Source organism: Phalacrocorax aristotelis, chromosome 9, assembly GCF_949628215.1.
Source record: "Phalacrocorax aristotelis chromosome 9, bGulAri2.1, whole genome shotgun sequence".
Classification (NCBI taxonomy): Eukaryota; Metazoa; Chordata; class Aves; order Suliformes; family Phalacrocoracidae; genus Phalacrocorax; species Phalacrocorax aristotelis.
This window is the reverse complement of record NC_134284.1, coordinates 24,323,602-24,344,885: the sequence shown is the minus strand read 5'-3', so window position 1 is coordinate 24,344,885 and position 21,284 is coordinate 24,323,602. Positions and strand designations below refer to the sequence as shown.

The window sequence follows — 21,284 nt, the reverse complement described above, 5'->3', positions numbered from 1 at the left end:
GTGTCCATGTTATAACCTCAGTTCCTCTTACCTTTTTTGATAATAAAGGGATAAAAGCTACTCTGGGAGAAGGGCCAACAGCGCCCGCAGAGGAGATGAACTCCAGCAGGAGCAGGGAAGTCCTGCTGTTCTGCTTCAGCAGGGAACAGACAGTTGTCTTAGTTTGCCAAGCGTATATCTGGGCTCAGAAACCAAGGAGCACAGACTCGTGCAGAAAAACATCCAAGAAACTGCAGCTTTACTGACTGAGACTTAGTAAGATAACACCAAAAGGCAGAAGTTGCAATCCTCCATCCCTCTCGTTCTGATGTTCCCTCCATGCACAGGCCATCTGCTCTGCATCCCACGCTCTGGCATCAGATTTGATGTTGCTTTATAGCTAGAGGGTGTCTTGACCAGCTTTCCAGTGTGGTCGGAAATCTGAGGTTGCACTGGGTTAACCCTGGAGTCAAATCATTTACCAAGGTTCCTCAGGAACACAAAGCTGGTGATTCCCTGTGGCTTTTTAAGGATACCTATGTGGGAAATAGCCGGCAGCACTGCTCTGTCCTGGTGCATCTTTCATTTTTACAATGTGATACTGGCCAAAAACAGCCTGCAGAGAGCTAGTGTAACCCAAGGAAAAGTGCATTAGGCTAAAAGTCAGGGGATATGATGCAAGGATATAGGAAATCTGCCTACATGATACCTAGGAAATCCACTTTATGAACTTTACCAGGCTCTGTTTGATGCGTGCAGAAGTGGTGGTGGCATGTGTGCTCCTGAGAGTAGGGATGCTCAGGACCTGGGTGGATTTTACCGAGGAGTGAGCAGTGTGTGCCTCTTCAGGGCAGTTTCCTCCCAGAGCACAGCACAGCGCGGGGCCGAGGTCTGAAGGACACGCCGGCCGCAGGAGCAGAGAGGCGGCAGGGATGCTGGAGCCGGCTCCTTCAACCTGCAGGCTCCGGCCGAGGCGGAGGGACGCGAGGACAAAGGCGGCCGCCCCAGGGGAGGGCGGGCAGAGCGGAGCGGAGCGGGGCCGGGCCCCGGTGACAAAGCCCGTGGCGGGAGGGGGGCAGCCGCGGGGATGCCCCGTGAAACCCCGCTTCGCTCCCAGTCCCTCCCCGCGCCCGGCGGAGCGGGGCCGGGGCCGGGGCCGGGGCCGGGGCCGGGGCCACTCCGGCGCCGCTTCCCCGGGCCGCCCGGCGGGCGCGTTTTCCTGCCTGTCCGGCCCCACCCTTCCCCGCGCTGGTGCTCCCTCCGGTAGTTTTTCTTTAAAAAAAATAAAGATCAAACAACAAGAAAAGGCAAAAGGGGGTGGAAGACCCGGGGGGGAGCGGTGGGGCGGCAGGGCGGGCAGCGGGAGGGGCCCCGTCCCTTTGTACCTGCCGTTGGAAGGCGCCAGCCCGCCCCGCATTGGCTGCGGCGGCCGCGGCTCCGGTAACCCGAGCCGGCGGCGGGGCGCGGCGCACCGCACGGCACCGCACCGGGGCCCGGCCAGCGCCCGGAGCCCAGCCCGGCGGCCGAGGGGGCGGCGCTGGCCTCGCCCCGGCTCCGCTCCGCCGCCAGCAGCCGCCTCTCCTCCGGCGCTCGGCTGGGCTCGGCTCGGCTGGGGCAGGGCCGCGCCTCCCGGCCAGGCAGGAGGTGGGACCAGCCCCGGCGCTGCCGCCCGCCTCCTCCCTCCCTCCCTCCTTCCCTCCCTCCCTCCCTCCTTCCCTCCCTCCCTGCCGAGGGCTGAGCCATTCCGGGAAGGATCCGGCTCCCCCACCGCTCCTCGGCAGCACCGCACCGCACCGGCATCGGCCGCCGCCGCGCTGGGCTCGGCCCCACGTCGCCGCGGGGCTGCGGGCGAGCTGCGGCGGAGCGGGGCGGCGGGGGCGCGGTGCCCGGTCCGCCGCGGCGGGGAGCGGCGGGGAGCGGCGGGGGGGCGGGGGGACAAGTGGCCGGAGCGCCCGGGAGCGGGGCGGGGGGCCCGGCCCCGCGTAGTTGTTTTGCCCGGGGTAAGTTGGGCGATCACCTGCTGAGGCTTCTCCTGGAGGGGGGCCAGCGCTCGGCTCCCGGCTCGCTGCCCGCCCCAGCCCCCTTGGGGGGGCGCTTTTTTCCCCCCTTTTTCACCCCCGCGGCTTGTTGTTTTTTTTTTTTTTATTTATTATTTTTATTATGGGGTCTGTGGGGAAGCAGATCTTCCAGTCCGGCGTTGCTCTTCTTCCTTGTCCAACGATCTGCGGAGAACTATAATATTTCTTCCCCGAGATGCTGCAGTGAATTTTAGTCCCAGGAAATCAGGCGAACAAAATAATCCGAATAACCCGAACCATTTGTTAACCGCGTGAGAGCAAACGCTGCCTAGGCACGGATGATGGCAAAAAATTCCCTGGAAGGGTCTAAAGAAGACCTGAGCAAAATTTCGGAAGAGGAGATGCTGAGGTGGAGCAAGGAGGAGCTGGTGAAGAGACTGAGGAAAGTGGAGAATGAAAAGATGAACTTAATGGTGGAACACGGCAACTTAATGAAGGACGTGAACCGGCGGCTGCAGCTCCACCTGCACGAGATCCGCGGGCTGAAGGAGGTGAACCAGAAGTTGCAGGACGACAACCAGGAGCTGCGGGAGCTCTGCTGCTTCTTGGACGACGACCGGCAGAAAGGCAAGAAGCTGTCGAGGGAATGGCAGCGCTTCGGGAGGCACACGGCCAGCGTGATGTGGAAGGAGGTGGGCATGTACCAGCAGAAGCTGAAGGACCTGGAGGCGAGGCAGGAGACCCTCCTGCGGGAGAACGTGGAGCTGAAGGAGATGGTGCTCATGCTGGACGAGGAGCGGAGCGGGGCCGGCTCCCGGAGCTCCATCGACAGCCAGGCCAGCCTGACCAACCTGAACGGCGGCTCGGCCACCAGGGACGTGGGGGACGGGAGCAGCACCTCCAGCACGGGCAGCGCGGGCAGCCCCGACCACCATCACCACCACCTCCACCACCACAAGGCCGCCGACAGCAAGGCCGGGGCCATGCGGAGGTCTATGGATGACCTGTCGGCGCCCCTTCACCACCGGAGCATCCCCAACGGCCTCAACGGTGAGCCCCCCCCAGCCCGCAGGTGCCGCCCGCCTTGCCCTGCACCACCCCCCCGGCAGGTCCGGTCCCCCTCGGCCGTGGGGCGAGGGGTGCCGGGGGAGGGGGGTCCTTGCCGTCCCCACCCCTGCCCATCCCTGGTGACCTCTTTGGAGGAGCAGCCCCGGGGCCGGGAGGGCCACCTCTGTGCGGGGGTGTGTGTGTGGTGCTCCTTGACTGCGTTAGCTGTGCCTGGGGCTGAGGGTCGGAGCCTTTTTTATCTGGAGGGTTGGTGTTCTGCTTTGTTTGGGTTTTTCTTTGACAAAAACCAGCCTGAGTTTTCAGGGTTAAATAAATACTGATTTTTCCATCTCTTCCTCTTCCCCCCCCCCCCCCCCCTTAAATGTTTCGGTTTACGTTTGGCTTGCATGTTTGCAAGTTTAGTAGGATTGATATAAAGCCTGGATGTGATCTGGGAGCACCTGATGAAAGCGCAGGTCAGCCCCACAGAGCATCACCTGCTAGCTCCGTGGGCTCTCCGGGCAGGCTGGCTCCGGCATGCTGAGCAGTTTTGGAGAGGTGCAACTCGTTTGCCCCCCACCGCTCCTCTACTCCGCTTCAGACAGGTTTGTCTGTAGAGAAGAGGTTGCTCTCGAAGGGACGCTGTACTCACAGTTTTGTTCAGCCTAGTCATTAAAGTTAGAAACAAGCTCCACTGTGAAATCGTGCCAAGCCTCCTGTGACAGTTTGTATTCAAGCGAAGTTTCTCCTGTTATCTAATAGAGATCAGGCATTAAAATAATAATGTTAGAATATCTTTAAAATGGAGATTTTTTTTCCTCTTTTGAAACCAACAAGACCAAATACTTGACTTCTAGAAGGAGTAGTTTGGCCAACAGGGTTCAACAGGAATCAAACCAGGCACCAAGCTAATTAATTGTCGTATATAAGATTCCTTTTAATGTTCATAATCCTCTTTTCCAACCAGAGAGGACTGTTTTGTGGTTGGGATGCCCTTGCCCCTCCTCCAAGCACAGAAGTGGGGCTGGAGCCCCAGAGGTTGGCTCCTACCGCTGGTGTCAGCAGTGGATGTGTTTACCAGATAACTGTGCCTTCAGCTCCCAGAGCTTTTGGTGGCCCTGGTGGGACCAAGGCGTGCTCGTCTTTTTTTTTGTGATTTATGGCAAGTCCTTCTGCCCCAAGGGATCTGAGGGCACACAGCACCGATCAGCCCAGTTCTCAAGTTCATGAATTTGCCATGCGCGGTCCAGTTGTTGCAGCTGCATGTCTCCGCTCACAGCTGGAGATGTTCTGGCCACCTCACCCAGTAGACAGGGATTGCTGGTTTCAAGGGTGACCCAGTCACCAGATGCTGCAGGGTACAGCAAGCATCTTTAAATGTTTGTTGTTTTTCCTCTCTCTCTCCTAGTGCTGTGTAAATCAGAAGTATCTGGTTTGTAAATCTGCAGATAGCTTCTGCTCCTGATTTGACTTGACTTTATTTTCTTAAAGCATTGCTTGCTTTGCACAGAGGCCCGGAGAGCACTTGGCAGATGTCGAATGTGCTGTTACTGTCTTGGGACAGGTGGGCTTTGTAGTTCTGGTTTGTGAACCTGAGACCACATCCGCTTTAGGGATCGACAGCTGACTAGGACAAAGCCAGTTGAATTCACTCCTGTTAGCCCAAAGCTCTTGTGCATATGGGACACCACTGCGGCCTCAGACCTGTCCCTTAAAACCCGGTGTGAGGCACCGTGGGGTTCTTCACATGGGATTCAAGTCACCCCTGCCTGGGCGAAGAGGAAAGTCTCTGCTTGCAGAACTCAGTCCTTATTGCCATCCTCAAACGCTGTGTGCAGGATGGTGCCCAGCAGCATCACTTGGGGGGGACCGAGAGCTGAGTCTCATGACCTACCCTATGTAGGGTAAGTGCAGAGAGGGGTGGTAGAGCATCAGCATGTGTGCATGTTCCCGTGTGTGCCAGTGCACCCTTTCTCCTGCTCCTGTATGGAAAGGAGGAGTATGGGCTCCAGCATTTCGTGATGTGAGCTTAGGTTTTAGTGACTTCTGATTTCGGGGTGCATGGGGAGGGTGGTCTCTTTGGGAAGCACTCTTTGCTGTGAACATGTGCGGCTTCATTTCTGAGGTTGGGACAGATATGATCAGCGCTTTGAAAGCTAATAATCCTTGTAAAGATGCAAACAAGCCTCATCTCTCCGCTTAGGTAGTAAAGCTGTAAAATGACTTGAATAGTTGTCATTCTCAGATAGCATCGGCATTCAGCAAGGCCATTTCCCTGACTGTGCCTTTGGAAATGCCTCTCAATACATATGCAAATGCAGAGCTTATCAGGCCCCTTTTTTGACTGACAGCAAGAAGTCGGGGGTGGGGGTGGGGGGGGGTGGGGGAGCTTGCCTGGGACCAGACCGAGCGGCAGTCCTATTAAGCCTATGACAATGTGGAAGAGCAGGGCAGGTGGACGTGAAAAACAAACCCAGGAGTCACGCGGGTAGTGGAGCTGTCACGGAGCATCTGGCAGAGAGCATCGTTCCATGTCTCCTGGTGCCATCTCTGCCTTCTGAGCATGCAGCTTAGATCTCAGCCTTTTTATACTCTTTTCCTGATGATTTTTCTTCCCCTGAGAAAAAAAAAAAAACTGAAGGGCAGAAGAGGAGAAAGTGTGGCCTTTCACTTTTTGGTTGCAAACTTCAGTTTGGTTTGCTGTTGTCTCATGTCTTTAAAACACTAGATAACTAACGGGTGGATAAAGCAGAAACTGCCCGGCCAGCTCAGCGAATACGGCAATGAACAGCCCTTGTATTCTTTCTTGCAGAGGGTGGAGGGGGATCTCAAATGGATGCAGGGCAGGGTTTAGCATTTATGGTGGGAAGACAGCAGAAGCCTTGGACTACTGGTCGGGGCAAGGCATGGCAAGCTGTTTGCTAGAGCACTTTTGCATACGGAAAAGCTGGAAAGTCCTGAAATGTGCAGCCCCTGCTAATGGTATCAGTGGGGCTTCATGTGGTGCTCTGCTTTTCTAGGTACTAAACAGGGCTGCTTCGCTTGTTTAGTGCTTTTCTAAAGGAGTCAAGAGTATGGTGGCTGTTAAAGCTCCTATGGAGGTAGCTTTTTAATGAAATCTTAGCTAGCAAAGGTGGTTTAATTGTTTGAATTTCTCTTCAGCAATCCTTTGGAAGAGAGTTGGTAAACCAAGGCTTGATTTATTGGCCCACCTGACCCACTCCAATGTGAGGTGATGAACTCTAGTTCTGTAATGTAAATTCTGTATAAATGGTATAAGTTTAAAAAAACAAAACCCCAAACCAACCTGTGATCCACCTTCCGTTTTCTGAATGCTGTTTACTTTTATGAACTGGCTTTTTGGTGGCCAATACCTGGAACCTGATGATTAATTATCCACTCACAGAAGATAAGGTAATAAGTATAACTGATAGCGTGAAAATGGCTAATATGAGATCACACATGTAATCTTATGCAGCTCTGGATATTCTGCTGAGAGCCAAGAGGAGGTTGGCTTGATCTGAACGTAAATTGTGTTTCCATTCTCCGTGTGTGAGCTGGGTCCTGGGCTGCGGGTCAGGGGCATCTCCAAGCTACATGATGGGAACTGGCCAGTTGCATCTGTGTTGAGTGATATGCCACGGTTCCCATAAATCTACCCACTGACCCAGGATGGAAGTCAAGGTGCTGTTGCTGTGTTGTGCTTGTGAGTGCATTGGCTTTCCTTGTATGCACAGCAGGAGTCTCTATGTGTGTACGTAGACTTTCTGCATGTCCAGTTTTAGGCAGCCCCGTTGGAGCGATAGCCATTGCTACTGCATGGTTCCTTCCAGAATAAAATTTTGGGGAAAAAACTGAATAAAGAAAAGAGGCAGCCACACTGAGTGATATTAGCATGACCTGGGGAAAGGAAAGAAAGCCTTCGGGTACCATAGGATACGTCCTTGGACTGTGAGGTATGTGGGAACTTTGGGAGGAGTGATTTGAAGCTCCCTGGGGCCAGGGCAGCGGCTTCCACTGGTTTTAGCCTTATCTAGATCTGACTGGGACAACTGTTTATCCATCTGCAAGCCTGGAGGCATACAGACTCACTAGCTGGTGATATGCCTGGGACAAAATTCTGTGCATGCAGGCAAAGCTTTCAGGCTTTAATTTCCATCGGCCCCCCCCGCCCCCACCCCCATCAACTGAATGTTGTTCTTAGAACTTCTCCTTCACCTTCCACTGAAGCTGTTTGCTCTGGGTTGCCCAAATAGGCATTTGCTTCATTCCAGTTGGGTAAAATGTTAATGCATTTCCTTATCAATGTGAACCGTTGGTTTGTTTTTGTTTTTTTTTTTTTTTTTAATTATTAAAAGCATCAACACTTAAAAAGTGGTCAGAGACCAAGAAGAAAGCCGTGGATATGGCAGATAGCCTGTACGAGCAGAGACATTAATCTATGGCCTCTTGCTGTTGTCTGCTCCAACGGAAGAAGAATGGTCTCTCCGGGTGAGGGGGTGGGAAGATCTCTGCTTCTATTGATTCCCACTTGTAAATGTCCACATATTTACCTAGAGGGTACGATATATTACAGTTAAAATGGTGGCAAAGAGAAATGGCTGTTCCCTGTGGGTTGATATTGATCAGACGTGCAGCTACCCTGTACTTATGTCTCCTCTTCTTCACACACCCTTTAGGCCAAAGTCCTTTGTTTTTATTAGTGTATTTATAATCAATATACATATTATTTATTATGACGTATTAATGAGGCCTTTGAGATGACAAGATGCAGGGGCAGAAGCAAAGGGTGAGGTTCATCCCATTTAATTTGAGATATCTTCAGTATAGACTTTAACATCTATGTCCCCTTGGGCTTCCTTTATTGGCCACGTGGAGAAAGGCACTTTGGTGTCATGATTTATGTCAACTATGTCTGCTTTAGAAGAAGAGTTGTACGCTAATTGTGCTCTTTCTCTCTGCTGATGGGAAGGCAGCCTGGATGGCTAGTTCATATGCAACCTTCTAAAGTCAGGTGAGATAGTCCTATTCGAGGTGTTGTGGCGACCATTGTCCACTCTTCCAGTGCAGCTGACCAGCCCTGGTGAAAGAGAGGAAATTGCCTTTCTCAGTAGCGGTCGGATGTCACCCCTTGCAGTCCCTGTGCTGCCTTGGCGCAGCAGCCTGGCTTAAAGAAAGCCCTGTTATCTGTGATGGAGACCTCAGAGCTCAGTGGCCCCTGCCATGCTTAAGCAGAGGTTCAGCTACTTGACCAATTAATATCTTTCCTGTATCAAGAGCACTTTTCATCCTCTGAACATTGCTTTAACTTTTCTTTTTTCAATGCTGTCATATTTAACCTGTCAATATTTTTGGTGCTGTAGGCTGCTACATACAGGTTCCTTGTGATTAAGGCAGGAAACCTGCCCTGGGCTGGTATACTAGATCTAAGACCTCTGTAGAAACACCTCTTTCCTTCTCTTCTGTAAGCTCAATGAGTTCTGCTCATAGGCTTATCAATGCTGAGGTCTCAGGCACTAAAGGTACAGCCTGAGTTTCTTGTAGCCAGTAGTTGCTGGACGCTTGTCCAAGGGGCTTGATGGAGGGCTCTGCCTGAGGCATCTTTGTTGTTGGCCGCTCTTGCCTTCTTCCTGGGGCGCTGCCTGTGTGCCAGCCTGCTGGGCTCCCAAACTTCAGGGTAGCTGGTGTCCCTGCAAGCAAGGCTCAAGACACTTAAACTGGGAGCTAAAATTGGGCCATATCTGGAAATACATTCTCCATAGTAGTGCATTCAGATTTGTTTTCCTCTTTCAATTTCTATAGAGATATCTTGTTCTCAGCTGTCCCGTTGGAGGAAAAAACTTGTATTGATTAAAAGGCAATTTTCTATGGGCCTTTGATGGAATTATCCACTTATGCTTGTCAAAAGCAATCAAAATAAGGGGAATAAACTGTGTTGGTTACATGTAAATGATTTGGTCCTCTGGAGGCATTTCATCAAATAAAGCTGAGGATCGAATTAAATGGCGATCTAATTAAGTGGCAGGCATGGGAACCCAAAATGCAGCCTTGGCAGGTGTTACACTCTGTGTGTGTGTGGAGATGAGGGGCATGAACACTAACAGTAGCATTGCATCTGAAAGCTCGAGGGTTAATGCTTTTGTTGGGACAAGGCTGACCACATCCATGCAACCTGGGCGATACTGAAGGCCTACCCTGGGAGGCACTGGGCTTTTTATCTACCCCAGCATGGCTGTGGCCTTTCTTGCATCTCACACTGAGATATCTGTGGCAGGGTCTGCTGATGCTGTCCTCTCAGGCTGACCCTGTGGCATCCTTCTGTATTGGGGCTGCTCTTTGGAGATGCTCTGGGAGCACAAGGATGGACAATGGCTGATCTCGCTGGTAGGTGAGATGGAGATGAGGTGTTTAAACTGGCAAAAGTGTCTGGTATACATCAGAAGGTGTGGAGTGAGGAAATTAAAAAAATTATAAGCCCGTTTAACATACACTTAAAACACTTGGCCCCAGGAAGGCTGAGGTCCTTTCCATGCTCACAATCAGGCCTTAATGCATCCCACTGCAAAACACACAACGTTGCTCAAGTGGAAGAGGGAAGATTTGGGGGCTGCACATCCAGTTTTCCCGCGAATTAGCAGCGACTGGCTGGGTTTGTTTCTGCATTTTGTATTTTTAACCTGGCTTTTTGTCTGCCAGCCAGAATTCATCCTGCCCTGTCGCCAAATGTCATTATCCCCTTGTGGTTAACTTGCTGCAATTCATGAAACACTTGGCTGCCATAAATAGTTATGTGTAGAGGTTCCTCCGCACGTGGAGCGGGCAGAAATTCGCAGGCAGTGCTGCTAGGCACTCATACACTAACATGTCCACCAAGAGAAAGTTGACCCACTTCTGCAAATAGATAACTCCTGGCAGAAAAACTAACACTGTCTCAGAGAATCTGTCTTTCCCTTGCCTACTGAATTGTGAAACAAAAAGCAAGCGAGCTCCATCTTCTGAATTAACAGTGAGGTGAGCACAGTACTTCCCATTGAAATAAGAGTGTAAATCAGCCCTTGATCTGAGGAGGGCTTAAAATGGCCACAATTCATTTGTGTTTTGTTTTTTTTTACTATAATGAACGCTTTTGTTAGTGAATGAGGTGTGTAGAGTTCAGGACTCAGCTGCTATTAGGCATTAGGAAACATTTATCACCATGGCAATTGAAGGCTGCTGTACAGGTTATTTTGAACACTTTTCTAGTGACTCATGTCTGGGCCGAGGCGGTTTATGTCAGGTTACTTTGGGCCCCATGCGTACAGGTATATGTATACTCTTCCCTCCCTTAAATTGCTTCTTTCCTTGTTCTTTGTCCCTCTCAGGAAGCTCATTACTTGCACTGACTTCTTATGTCTCCAAGCAATGGTGGTGCCCAATGTTCACCTTCCTCAGGGACTCTCCTGCAAAGGGTCTTTGTGAAACATCGCCCTTGTGAAGTGCATTACAGGTTATTTGTTGGTTAGATTTGAGACTGGGGCACTCTAAAGCACTGTGTGAAGTGCTGTCAATATTGCAGCCGTGTCGTCTGGCTTAGCAGGTGGCTATAGACCCTCCACTTCCAGGGATCTTGCGGTGAGATTGAAGCCATCCTAAACCTGATGTGAGTTATCTCGTTGTCTGCATGGGTTTTTCCTACAGGCTTCTAGGATGGAGGATGGGATGCCTCTTGTTTGCCTGGGGTAGGTGTGGTGGGAGAGGGCTGTGCTGTCTGTAGCAGAGGGAGCAGCAGCGAGTGCTGGGCTTATGGCATCAGGGCTTTGGCCAGCTGTGAACTGCAGTCACAGGGGTGACATGCTAGCTGTCTTGTGTGGTTGTGTCAACCCTGGCTTGCTGGCAGAATTAGTTCAATCAAAGCTGGAGTGCTCTGAAAAGCCCTTCAGACATTGCTCCATCCCCCAGCTCTGTGCAGTGGTGCTCAAGACTGTGTGCTACTGCTTCCCTCCCCCATTTCATCCCCAAACTCCTGCTGCTGGGGTTTCATTCAAATGTGCAGGGCGGTCAGCACATTTGAATGTTCGTGGGAGATGGGGGAAATAGTGTGCGGAGCAAATGGATGGAGCAGGGCTCGGGCTGGAACGCAAGAGGAGATACTTTGCTGCTGGTTCAAACTGCCTCCAGGGCAGTAGGATGCTCCAGGGCTGCGTATGCCTTGGGGTTTGGCAGCTGTGTCTGACCTGCCCCTGCCTTCCTGGGACAAGGAAATGAGGCCACGTGCGCTGAGAGCCCCACTTTGGGATGGTGGGAGAGCTGTGCAGCGACTGCTGCAGAATACCCATGGAGAGGAAAGGAGCAGGCAAAAGGACCACTCAAAGTAGGGCAGTAAAACCAAACCGTTATTTCAGAAAATAAGAAAAAGTAAGTCTTACAGCATTTCCAGTCCCCAAAGCTTAATATTTCTATGGAAACCAATGCAGCATGAGGCTTGCTGTCAGTCTCTGATCTAGTGGGGTTGACTAGATTTTAAAAAATGTTTGGCCATCCCCACATCTTCCATCCTGGATCATCTGAAGGCAGGTTGCTGCCCATCACAAATGCAAGGTTAAAACCTGCATTCATGGTTTCCAGCTCTCCATTAAGTGCTAAGTAGTCTCTGGAGGGTTGGCATCCATCTTTCATCTGCAGTTTTTTACTTGCTAAGGTACATTTAGTTCACTCTATGACACTTATTGATAATGTCTTGCCTATAAATGCCACTCATGTGACACTGTGCTGCTTGAAGGATGGCCGTGTCTTCGTGTTAGGCCCTGGACTGATTATTAGTGTGGTACATCGCAGTGCCCAGTGGAGTTACTGTAGGGACACTGTTTCGCTTGAATGGAGTGACGACTTGGACACCTGCTTTGGCCTTTTATGCAAAGGAGATTCATAATGTCTTTAATATCTACAAAAGGACATAATCTGGCCTATTTAGGTAATAATCTGCTTGATTTTTGGCTAGCCAGAGGACTACCTCTGGTTATATACGTGCAGCTGCTTACCCATGTCATGTTGATGTTTTCACTAGTTTCCCCCCATTTTTGTTTTGAGTAGGATCTACTAGAAATGGCTCCAGGACAACCTACATAAAAGTCCACAGTTTTATGCCAGAGTAACATTGTCAGGTGCTAGCAGAGTATCAGTAATAAAAAAACCCCTCCTTTTGGTTGATGCTGAATCTTTTTCAGCTCCTAACAAAGGTGTTAAGAAAATTTTATTTTTATGTACAATCTTAAAGGACTTTTGTGATGCACGGTATTCTTTTGTCTTCCTGGTTTCCTTTTCGAATCTCCCTTACTGGGGTTTGCAGCCTCATATTTATATATTTCCCGGCAGCTGAATGTAACTTTGATCTATGCTTTGGATCTGCAGAGCTTTTAATCCCGTTCCATTGAGCTAAAAGCTTGGTTGCTGTTGAATGTGATACATAGTTATAGGTTATATGATCTTCATCAGCGGCTCATGCATCGCACAAAGATGGCATATTGTGAAAAACTGATAAAATGTCCCCTTGTTCGTTTTCCTGATTGTAACTCAAACCCAGCATGGGAGTAAGTCAATCATTTGCTCCCGTGCAGACTGCTGATACACCTGTCCTTTGCTGTTATGTATACCTGTGTACTCACTTGCTTTATTTCAATTATTCATTCATTTCTTTGTGATGCTTATTTTTGAGGCAGTTGAGTATTTCAGCCAGTGCAGCAGGCTTTCTGTCTTCCAGTTCTGATAATCCGGGCCACGCTGATGTAGCTGCACGTGTGTGACTGTATTCAGCCATCTTCTGAAAGTTGTTCTTTTTGAAGTTTTGGTGTAGCTGTTTGCTTTCTGGATTCTGAGCAGCTTATTTTGAAGACTCCCATGCTTGTCTCCTGGCCTCTTGTAAAAATACAGCCCTCTCTTTACGAGGTCAGTGAAGACTATTGATTTAGGTGTAAGCTTTAAAATAACAAAAGAAGGGTGGATGGTTTTGCAATTTAAAGCGCTGGATTGGGATGCAAATTTTCTGTGCTTTCCCACTGTGACATGACTTTCTGAAGTAGTCTTAGGTAAATGATGTGATCTGCAGTTCTCCTTTTATACAACCAGGATAATATATTTCCTTGGTCTTCTCCAACTTCCTTGTGGTTCATTGGGTCATTTTTAGCATGCTTATACAGTGCTCAACAGAATTAGACCCTTACCTCAGATGGGGCCTCTCACCATTGCTATGATACCAGTGATATCAAAACAACACAGGTTTTGAGCTATAATGAACTAGCAAGGAAGGAGCAGCCTTTATAGCAACTCCAGGCATTTCTAATTCCCACTTTTGGAGTTGTTTCAAATCCTGCTTCAACTTCACTGGGATAAAAGCACTTTACGTGTTCGGGTGCTTCATTATGTATTGTATATACTTCTTGGGACCGTAGGGTGATGAAGTGTGGATGGTCTCCAGCCAACTGTCAAAAATAGAAATTTGTCAAATAATAATTCTTCTCCCAAATGAGAAGGAGCAAAACAAGATGAAGAGCAGTGTTTGCCTCTCCACAGCCAGAGACAAGTGCAGAAAGATGCTGCTTCTGTCACAGCAACAGGTTACCTCCATACCTTTCAGAGAGTAGGACAGCATCTGCTGTTATTTCATCTCATCCCATCTGCGTTCCGCAGCTGAGTATCATATTCTATATGTGTATTTGAAATACCGTTTATCTGGCAGCCTAGCGCAGTTTCGGCTGAGGTGAAGAACCACAACTGTGAAGCGGATGGGTCCTTGTTGTCACATTGCTCCCGTGTCACTGCAAAGCAGCGGTGTCTTTGCCGTAATTGCTGATGACACCTTTCCACTTTCCAATAAAATTCTTACCTGATCCCTTGATTGCTGTATTTCTGACGCTGATAATTTGGTAACTCCTAACAAGTCCTGACTGAAAAGTCATCAAAGTCACACTTGGGTGTGAACCCGATGTTTCTTAACCACCTTGGGCTGTTATTCCCATTTGCGTAGTGGAATTTGTAGGGAGTATCTATTTGTCACCCTATCACTGAATCATTAGGAGGGTGACAAGACTGCAGTAACTCTTCCTAGGCAATTAGGTATGGAAAGTTGTCGGTATGAGTAGTATGGGAAGTTAAAAGCCTTAATTTTCATTTGGAATTGAAGCCCTAATGACTTTCCACTCCCACAGCTCATAGGGACCTTGTTTCAGCCTCAAGCTGACCAAGAAAAAGGAGGGGGGGTTTCTTTTATTGCAGACATTTTTTGTGCAGGATTTTTATGAAAAAGCAGATTTATGAGTCACTGTTCTTTGTATAAAAGATAATTACTGGAGTACAAACCTCAGAAAAGTGACATTTTATGACTTTGCCGCTAGCCATGCAGTGTGAGCTTTTGCTTTCTCTCTTTTCAGTGAGTTAAGTTAAACAACATCTCGGTTTGAAAGGACTAATTATATTCCTGTTTGTTGTTTTCCTTATACACTAAATGTTTTCTATGTGTAAAGCTAAGCAGTGGAGAGGGGGAGAGAAAGGATCACCCCAAATGAATGCTATTTAATAATTTAAAATGATGGGTGTAGATCCTGTGGGGTTAAGTGGCTTGTTTTATTCTGTCACATCCATCACTTGCAGCATAGTAAGGAAGAGAGAGGAACTGGATCACACAAATACTTCTGTTAACCATAGGAGCATAATTATGTTCCTCTGGAAATTTGTTCTTTAAAAACACATTCCTCTAAACAGTAATGTTTAATCTGTGCTTAAATGTAAAGCTATGTGTTTATTCACTTCTATTTTGTAGGTTTTTTTTCCCGGTAAGTAAAGGCAGCATTTTGTAGCGGAGGTGCATCTGCTGGCTAATGCAAGGGAGAGCTCAGGGTGGGTGTGTACATAGAGGTGGCACTTACAGGTCACAGTCCTGCTTTGGCTCTGCAGCAGCAGGTCAAGAGTTTGCATGATGGCAAGCAATCTGGAGCATCTCCGTTTTTGGGCACCCACCTGGGATACCTGAAGGGCACCTTCCATTCAGAGGACAGGTGCTCAGCATTTTCAGAGTATTAAGTATTCTGAATGTGATTCAGACTTTGCTCTTGGCGGTATCTGAGGTGACTTCCTAATATTCTTGGCCATGGGGCTGTGCACTTGCAAAAGTGTCACTGCAGAGCTGTAAATGCCCTCCGTCTGTGACAGCGTAGTCCAGCAAGCTTTCTGATCCCACAGCTGTGGAGACAAGTCTGCTCCGAGTCCTACGAGATGAGGAACGGATCACATAAACAGCAGCTGATGCAGTTGTTGGAGAGGTCTCTCTTTTTCCTTTCAGCCTGTTACAGCATCTTGGCCAGGTTGGATAGGGAAGGTTTCCGATGGAAAATCTGCTGTCCTGTCCTTTCATTCTGCCTTATTTGGATAAAAATTAGAGGGCTGTCCTTTTTTTATTTTTTTATTTTTTTATTTCGCAGTTTGAAGTAAAGCAAATGCAATATTTTTGGGAAAGGCTTGGAACCAGCCCTGTAAAAGGAATGTTATCTAAAGGATAAAACTCCCTGACTGTGTTATGTTTAAGGATGGTGATATTTGAATTTGGCCTTTTCTTTTTAAATGAGAGATTTAATATCTTAATGTCTGGATTTAAACCAAAAACATATCAAACATAAAGGGACAGGGTTGTTCTGTTGAAAACCACATCTGTAGAGCTGGAGGGAAGGGCTGGGCAGCATGGAGTGGGAGGCCTGGCGCAAGTAGCATGGCATGGGGGGCCATGGAGGTGCCAACATTCTGGACCTGCTGCAGGAGGGTAGAGAGCAAGAGGACAGTTGCGGGGAGAACTTGTGTCAAGCTCATATGAAGCTCTCACACAGCCCTTGTGCTGAGATGGGGGGAAGACGTCCTCACGGTGGGTGAGGAGTGGGCAGCAAGAGTTGCCTGCCTAGGTCGGGATGGAGTTGGAGACCACTGTGAAGGGGTGCAGCAGTGGCCTGAAGGAGGAGATGGAGTAAGTGAGTCCAAAGATGTGGTTTGGGAGCTAGCCGATTTCATTGAACTGGAGTGCGCTCCCTCCAGCACAGCATTGATGATGGTGCCTGGAGCTATAAAGATTGTATTTTGATCAGCAAGTCAAAAGCAAGTCTACCACTAGTTATGAATACATTTCCAGAATTGCAGGTGAAGGAGATCCCAGAATAATAATGGGCAGAAAAAAGTTGTCTGAAGGAACCAGTTTCCTTGATAAATGCTGGAGGAGGTACAGATGTGAACTCTGCCCTCCTTCCCATCTCAGCTTTTTAAAAATGTGCGAACAGATCTAGTACCTGAGTTTTGAACCTGTTGAAATCCTGAGTAGACATAATGCAAGACACTGAAAAACCGATAATGATGGAGTTTTGAAAATACAAATGGTTCAGCTGAAGATGTGTGGCATGAATGAGGAAAAAGGTGCCTGTGTGTCCTGTGCTGTATATCGTTGACCCAGTTGGTTATTCAGTGATGAAGTCTGATCTGTGTGTTTCAAATGACAGATCTGGGTTCTGAAGTGCTTATGATTAGATTAGGACTGTGTAGTAAACCTTAATGGTGCATGAAAAGCTACTGCTGGATTTGCAGTAATACGTACTTTTCTGCCTTAGAACAGCATGGATAATACTTTATGGTTGTATAACTCCTTCCAGACAAGGAGTCTAGGAGTGCTTTGTAAACGCTAATGAGTTTGGCCTCATAGCATATTTATAAGCTAGAGAAGTAGCATTATTCCCCCTTTTTATGGTTTGGATGTTGACTAGCCTAAGTGTGCTAAGAGCAGGCAACAGACCTTTCATCCTCTGACCCTTAGTCCTGGGCCTTATCTGCAGGACTCGGTAGGCTTTCTAAATGTGTCTGAGGCATGCTCAGAAATTTACTGCAGATTCAATCCAGCAGAAGGGTTGTTTTTTGCAAACCTCTGGGTATCCATTGTAAAGCAAAAAGCATTGTAATTATTTGACGGTAATTTCTTGCTTGCCTTTTTGTTCTACAGCAGCAGAGATTGAAGCTAATCCTCTACTGGAATGAAATCAGTTTGGGCATTATGAATATCGTTTCCTTGCCCAGAACAAAGAGGCTAAGCTAATGTGAATTAAAACTCCTGTTATCTTTACATGGGAGTTGCAGGTGGGTAAGGAATGCGAGGTCAGCCAGGATTGGGAGCAGATAATTGCCTGTGTCAAAGGGCAGTGAGAGTGATGCCCTGCAAAGTAGGTGGGATGAGCACACAGAGATTTTTCTTTATCAGCTTCTTCAGTTGTTCATCCCTGAATGTCTTCACTATTTGTACTCGTTTATATAGTGGGATGTTCGGTAGTGTGAGCATTGTGTGGTTTATAGATAAATTTTATAAATATTTTCTGTGTGAATTCAGTGTTTGGTGTCAATTGCCAGCAAGATGGTTCTAGAGGGAGAATTCCCTCTTTGGCCACAGGATGAGCATATACAAGCGGACATTTCACACCCTGCTTTCACATTCCTAACCTGAAAAGCTGCTTCCAGATCTCGGTGCTTTTTCAAGGACTGGAGGCCAGTGAGGATCTCAACTGTAAAGCTCTAACTGTGGAGGTGATTATCTTCATGATATGCATATACATCTAGCAGAGTTGGTTGTTAGGGTGAGCAGGATTTGTGGTCTCAGATATTCCTTCTTTGCCCAAGGTGGTCAAGCCAGGAGACTAAGGGTCTCGTGAAGCTGTTTTCGAGCTCCAAGTTGGGAGGGATGGTCACTGTAGTGGATGTTCGGTGGTGAGGACTGGAAACAGAAGAACATACCTGTATTTTCTATAGTAATTTTATTAGAAAAGACTTGGGGAGTTTCCTAGGAAGATTTACATGTGGTTGATTATTATTTTTTGGCATGATGGAGACTGCAATAATAAGCTAGTTGGCACTTGAAAAAAGGTACAGATTTTCTTTTTTTCAGAGGCAACTGGTTTGTTTACTGTCTGTCTTCACACATGTAGATCAAACTTTTTTCAGCTTTTGAGATGTTACTGCGCTGAAGAAGGCCATTTTTTGAAGCTGTTTACATCCAGTTAGCTGAGTTACACCAAGGATGAATTTGGCTTGTGGTCTTGTGCTATGCAGGTTATGACCATGTGAACGTGAAGAGAGTTGTTTGGTTTCTGTCAAATTGATACTAAGCATATGAATGGCAGCCGGGGTCATAAGCAGAAGGAAGGAAAGATTTGAAGTGTATGATAATGTACATTACCCGAATGATTTTGGGAAGGCAGTCTCTGGGATATCAGTATTTCCTTCTACCGTGACATCCACAGATCCAGAGGTATGAGAGCCGTACTACACTGGGTTCTGGAGCTGAAATTGTGTTCAGTGTATTGCTGCACTTCAGACATATGTTTCACTGAATTAAATGGCGTTAAAGCTGTTGGCTGTTCCATATGACTGGCCGGTGTTTTTAGTCTGATTTTGGTCTATTAAATTCTATATTGGCATGTGACCTTTTTACTTATCTGGCTACCTCTGAAATGCAACCTAGCCTTAGCTCTTCAGCACTGAACAAAAGCTTTTCTGAAACGCTGTTTGCTCACGGCTACAAATCACAAACTTCAGGTGATTAGCAGGAGGCTTTGGCAAGTCATGCAGATACACAGGGTATTTCAATATGTGACGTGGCATTCTTGCAGAGCTGGGAGCTGGAGCTCCTATAGAGAGGCTCTTACTTGACTGCGCAGTTCTTAATCTTTCTAATGCAGCCCATAATGTGTAGTGAAAGATCTAGATAATGCAAGAAAACAGTTATTTATCTGGGATTAGCCTACATAAAACATTTACATTGAGCAGAAACTAGGCCAGAATGCCATTCTTTTGTAAATGATGATGATGAATTGCGACCTGATCCAAAGTCTTTTGAAGTCAAAGGAGCTTTTGTAGTTCCTGCAGTGAATGGACTTTGGACCCTGGACTTTGACTTAGTGGACCCTTTGGACCCCTGGACTTCGGCTTATTACTACAGTCTATGTCTATCAGTGTTCTCGTTGCAAAGAGGAAAGTCTTAGTTTAAAAAAAGAAAAAATCAACCCCAGCCCCCCAGGCAAGCATACGAAATAAGCAGAGTACAATTAATATAATATTTGTAACAAACTCTCGGGTTGGCTAGTTATCAATGCCTCTTTATGAAGAATAGCCTGCCTGCTTTTCTGAAACCCTGCTCTGCTAGCGGTGCACAGGGCATTTTCCTGATGATTTATTATGGTAGGAGCTACAGAGTAATCCTTGGTAAATAGATTTGTACATGTGACACTCTGCTGAATGGGAGATTTATACTTGGCTATTCCGTTGCTGCTTATTACCATATGATGTTTCATTGAATGCAATTATATGTCTGCCTCTACTCTTTAAAGGCTAGAACTGTTTTGCAATATTACTATCTTCTTCTGCTCAGCAGAGCCTCACAAAGAGGCACTTTCTGATGTGACGGATGGGGTTTGCAGGTTTTGGCTGTTAGCAAGACTTGTAGTACTGTTACGCTGAAGGTGTTTTAGAAGTTGAGCTTAATTTTGCCAGCTGCCTGAGCTCTCACAAAGTTTGTCACTGCAGAATTGACCTGGTTTGCTGTGACTGGCTGTTAGTTGGGAAGATCCTTGTAAGTCTTAGAGGACGTGGAGGTATTCCATCTTGATGAATTCAGTGTAATATATTCATTACACCAGCTGAAAATCAGAATAGAGTATTTTCTCTGATGTTTGGAGAATGGTTTAGATTTTTATTAGCTGGTATTTGTCACCTAGTCTTTGGTATAGATTCTACTATTTACTGAAAACATTCTCATTAAACTAAAATAATTTCTTTCGCCTTTGGAAATCAATACAGTGTAAAACGTTTTCAAATCAGTGGCTTAAAACAATGGGATCCGCTGAGTATTTTACTTAGTATAGATGTTTTGGGAGACACCCTGGCTGCGATGAGGTCTGTGGCAAAACTTCCCTTGGCTTTGGAAGGACTAGGATTTCACTTCTTATTTTCTTTTGCTCGTAACTTTTTGTTCCTGGCTAGTGCATATTACATCTTTAATGATTTCATTTTGACGTGGCTTTTAGAAACCGTGACCTTTTTTGTCCGCGGTCAAGCCCTGTGTGGCTGTGCCGTTGTGCTCTGAGGCCTCATTCACAAACATCTCTCCAAACACGTCTCTTTATCCTGTGTCCAGGGATGCGAGAGAATCCCAAACAATAGCGAGGCTGAGACAAAAGCAGCCATTGTGGAGGGGGCGCTGGGGCGGAGGCGTTGGAGGGGCCCGGGAGCCTCGGCGGGCTGGGACCATTGTGCCCGTAATTGGATTTCTGCTGGTGGTGGCCAGCCGGTGGGAGCAGGAGCGGGAGTGGGACCTGCTGGGGCAGGCATGCCCGCCGCAATAAACCTGGCAGTGATTGGAGGAAGCAGATGACCTTTAAAGCCCGTGTTGTCGAGCGAGACCTAATACGGTACAAATGCACCAGGTTGCAACTTTATTAGTGATTAGACACAGAGATAAGCCTCAGCACATTGCCTAATCTGCAGACCCTAATTCCAGGCATTGAAGTCAGGGATGCTGATGCAGACTGAGCGTCCGTTCAGTCTGAGTGAGCCGGAGTGACTGCAGACAGTATGACAGGGAGTTTCTGGATAGCCTGAGTCTTGGGCGGGTCGTGATCAGCCTCTGCTCTGGGGGTGCTGGGACAGGGAGGAGGCATGGAAAGTGTGAAACTGCAGAGAGAGCCGTACAATTGTTGTCTTCAAGCCCAGGTTAACTTCCGTGGTGGCTGATCAGAAGAGTATTCACAGTGGGCAAGGATTTGTCCTTCCTGGCAAAAGTAAGGTGAAGGCTACAGCCTGAAGCAGCTTGTCAAGTGGAGTTTTTAAGGAGGAAACAAACTCTTCTGTATTTCCATTTTTCCATCTGAAGCTGCGCCTGCGTGCTCTGGAGCTATTCTGAGTTCTTCTCCTCTTTTGGACAGGGTTCCCTTTCCTGCGGACCCGAGTAAAGGCTTACATGGGTTTGGCCCATGCTGATTGATCCATGCTGGCTGCGGCTGAATCCTACTAATCTGTCTGCATGAATGATGGTGGAAAATGTTAGAGGTTGCAAGCAAAGATGAATCACTGTAGGCCATGGGTTAAGACAGCATGGCAAGTATAATGCTGTGGTATGTTCTGTTATTGGATTTCCTCCAAGGATTGCTCTTTGAGAAGTTTGGCCTCACAGCATGCTGCAGAGACCTGCTGCTTGGT

General features: G+C 47.8%; 1 protein-coding gene across 3 annotated transcripts in view; it reads left to right on the top strand.

Moving 5' to 3' along the window:
- Positions 1-1,924: 1,924 nt before the first annotated feature.
- The window catches only part of CCDC85C (coiled-coil domain containing 85C), a 118,460-nt gene continuing 99,100 nt past the window's right edge, over positions 1,925-21,284 (top strand). For 2 of the 3 annotated variants that reach the window (XM_075103883.1, XM_075103885.1), the window contains exon 1: positions 2,209-3,047. In XM_075103883.1, the coding sequence (XP_074959984.1) occupies positions 2,336-3,047 (712 nt within the window). In that variant the 5' untranslated portion in view covers positions 2,209-2,335. Of the gene's footprint in view, positions 3,048-21,284 lie in introns of all 3 variants that reach the window. The other variant, XM_075103882.1, reaches the window with a different exon arrangement.